The 3270-nt window shown below is 39.8% G+C and overlaps 1 protein-coding gene across 1 annotated transcript in view; it reads right to left on the reverse strand.

The window, feature by feature from the left end:
* The window catches only part of ptpmt1 (protein tyrosine phosphatase mitochondrial 1), an 11396-nt gene extending 8429 nt beyond the window's left edge, over positions 1-2967 (reverse strand). Inside the window, exon 1 of the mRNA XM_037697721.1 lies at positions 2738-2967. Within this exon, the coding sequence (XP_037553649.1) occupies positions 2738-2884 (147 nt within the window). The 5' untranslated portion in view covers positions 2885-2967. The remainder of the gene's footprint in view (positions 1-2737) is intronic.
* Between the last annotated feature and the right edge of the window lie 303 nt (positions 2968-3270).

The following is a 3270-nucleotide window of genomic DNA, read 5'->3' on the forward strand; positions in this document are numbered from 1 at the left end:
AGTTGTTTATGTCTGTATGAATATTAAGAAGCAGGACTAGTTGTTTACGAGCGGACAGTCCAGGGCACAAAGCTCTTCTCCTCTGTGTCCTGCAGGCAGGACAGAGAAGCCGTGACCTGATGGAAGCCACTGATGAGAAGAGGGCGTGTGAAGGGTCCGGTATGACCCCATGTTGTGTTCACAGACAACAGACGGGGTCCTAATCCAGTCATTTTACAACAGACAGGGACAGTTTTCTGCAGGTGGATCCTGTCCTGCAGGCTGCACATATAATAACATTAATGCTGCACCACAATAAACACTTTAATGTTCATAATAAAACATTTCACGCACGTCTGCACCTGACCCGTTTATACCTTCATTCATGGTATTTCTATATTATCTGTCATTTTTTATATCTTGTCTGATTCCTTGTGTATGTTCCTTTTGTGCTGAAACTCTAGCACAACAATTTCCTGCAGGATCAATAAAGTTCTGTCTTATCTCTTATCTTGGTAGTTGATTACAGGTCGGTTATTTACGTTCAAAGACTGAGGAGGAGAGCTGAGCAGCTGAGAGTTTAAATTATTATTATTTTAAAAACCTGCTGAGTCTGAGCTACATTGACTCCAAAAAGTCATTTACCAGTGATTATGTAGAAATGGTGTTAGAAACATTAAAATTTAAACATAAAGAAATCTGCACATTTTAACAGCTATTATGGTTTTAAACAGAAAATCGTGAATGTGTATGACTGCCAACCACTACTGGTGTTTGTTTACCAACAGAAACAGACAAAGTGTTTGTTTATCCACGGAAACATCTGAAATGATTAACAGCTGGTCAACAATAGTGACGTCCATGTTGGAAGGAAAAGTCTGACCATTTATACGTGTTGGTGCTTTGTTCACATCAAGTGTGGACCTACAATTCAGAACTGCGCATCAATACATCTGAAAAGATACTGGAGTATTTTAAATGGCATTTTTTAATACATTTGAGGATCACATCTGTTTTTATTCATAATCTAATAAGAACCTTCAGGATAGCGTCACTCCTTTGGGAGTGATAATGGACCTTCCATGAAACTAAACAGTCATGTAAACCCGATTGTTAAATCCCGTTTTGTTCAGTTGAGGTGACCGTTTGTTTAACTTGAAGTCCATATTGTCCAAAAGTCACCTTGAGACACCGACGCATGCTTTAATAACATCCAGGCTCGAGTGAATGTGATCTAAAGCTCTGATTAGTCTTTGTACACATCTAGTATAGAGCTGTATGAATGGGTGAATGAGGACAGATTGTGTTGTAAAGAGCTTTGAGTGTCTTGATCAGATAAACTCTATACAAGTACAGTCCATTTACCATTTATAACTGGTTCAAAATGCTGCAGCCTGATTTTTAACTGGTACAGGCAAAAGAGAGCACATTACTCCAGTTCTGTCCTCCCTGCACTGGCTCCCAGTTCACTTTCAAATTCATTTAAAAATACTTCTGTTTGTTAATCTGAACAGTTCTGCCCCCTCCTATCGCTCTGATCTGCTGCAGCCATATGTCCCACAGCCTCTCTGAGGTCAGCAGACCAGATGCTTTTATTGGGTCCAGGCACTTGTCTTAAACTCAGAGGTGACCGGACCTTCTCTGCTGCAGGTCCAAACTGTGGAATGAGTTACCACTGCATGGCAGACAGGCTCCTCTCTCACTGTTTTTAAGTCTCACTTAAAAACTTGTTTTTATTCCCTGAATTTAAACACTGTGTGAGTCGATTTTAACTCGTCTGTATTCTATAAAGTTAATCATTTAGTTCTTGTCTCTACCTCTGTGTGATCTGTGTATTTTATCCTGTGTACTTTGCTTGTTTTGTTTTGCTGTACAGCACTTTGGTTGGCCTTGCTGCTGTTTTAAATGCTCTATAAATAAACTGGTAGGGTATTGGTTTACAGGTTTGGTTCCTCCATTAGTTTCCAGTTTTGATCTGGTCTAAGATGGACTGGGGCAAAATAACAGATTCCTGATGATACTGAGGTAGAGAACATTTTATATATTAATGATGTTGTGTCCTCCAGGATGAAGACGAGATGGAACATCTGGTTAATTATCAGTGGAAGAAAGTCTTCATCACCGGATCATTGTCAGTGCACGTCATCGTTGCAGTTCACACTATTATTAACAGGACTGGAGCTACAAGCGTGCCTTTTCCAAAGAAACCTCCCCATGTTTGAACAGGTCAGACCACATTCTGTTCCACTGGGTCAGAGCAAGAATGAAGGTCAAACAAAGGTCAACACCTGCAGCGGTCCTCCTAAACAACTGGAGCGGAATTAAAGACCAACAATAAACAACTGACGCTTGTTATGATTTTTATGTTTTTTAACAATGAAAATGTCCAAACTCTTATTATTGAAGAATATATATGGTTAAATATTAATAATTAGACCAGTGTTACTATTTATTGTAAATTGAAAACACTCCTCTCATTAAAACAGAGACGATCATTTTTAAAGTTTAATTGGTTTTCATCAACTTCAAGTTATAACTTTATAAATTTTCCTTCCTGTGCTGGTTTTGGTCAGAACTACAGAAGCCCCTGCTGAGGGACCAGAACTCCTTGAACTTGACCCAAATGGTCCAACGATGTGAACCCGGACACAGTTCAGGTCCAGTGATGTAGCTCATCACAGACTGTGGCTGCTAATGAAGTGAGACAGATGTTATGGATTAATGGAAATGTTTGACAGTGACAGTGTGCACCTCTGACCTGTTTGGTCATGGATCTGAACGGAAGAGCCCCCAGCAGGACCGTCCCGTCCACCCGGTCGAACCAGCGCCTCGACGACACCTTCTCCATGAGCACATTGTAGCCTAAGGTCGGGTAGAAGAGCAGCCTGGCTAAAGCTCCGGACATGGTGGAGCTGAGCTGCTTCTACACTCGGTTAAAACGTCATTCTGCTCCTTTAATTACACGCAGCCGGTCTGTAAACACCCACAGGGTGTGTTGCCGGAGGACTTTATTTTAGGTTACTCCACCGATGTCACTTCCGGATTTAGTCCTTCAAAATAATTACCCTCACTTGTAAACAAAAATATGAAAAAAAAAACAAAAACGATACACACAAAGACACGAACAGTGTATTTGTTTTGGTAAGAGTAAAACGATGCTCAACATTTAATCCGTTTATTCATTTATAAGGAACAAAATAAAAAAATAAAAAATCATCAAAAAGAAAGAAAAAAAAAACATTGAATGAAAATGGTGCAAAAAGAAGAAAAATCTTACATCTGCCACTTATT

Source organism: Nematolebias whitei, chromosome 2 (assembly GCF_014905685.2).
Source record: "Nematolebias whitei isolate Nwh7 chromosome 2, NemWhi1, whole genome shotgun sequence".
NCBI lineage: Eukaryota > Metazoa > Chordata > Actinopteri > Cyprinodontiformes > Rivulidae > Nematolebias > Nematolebias whitei.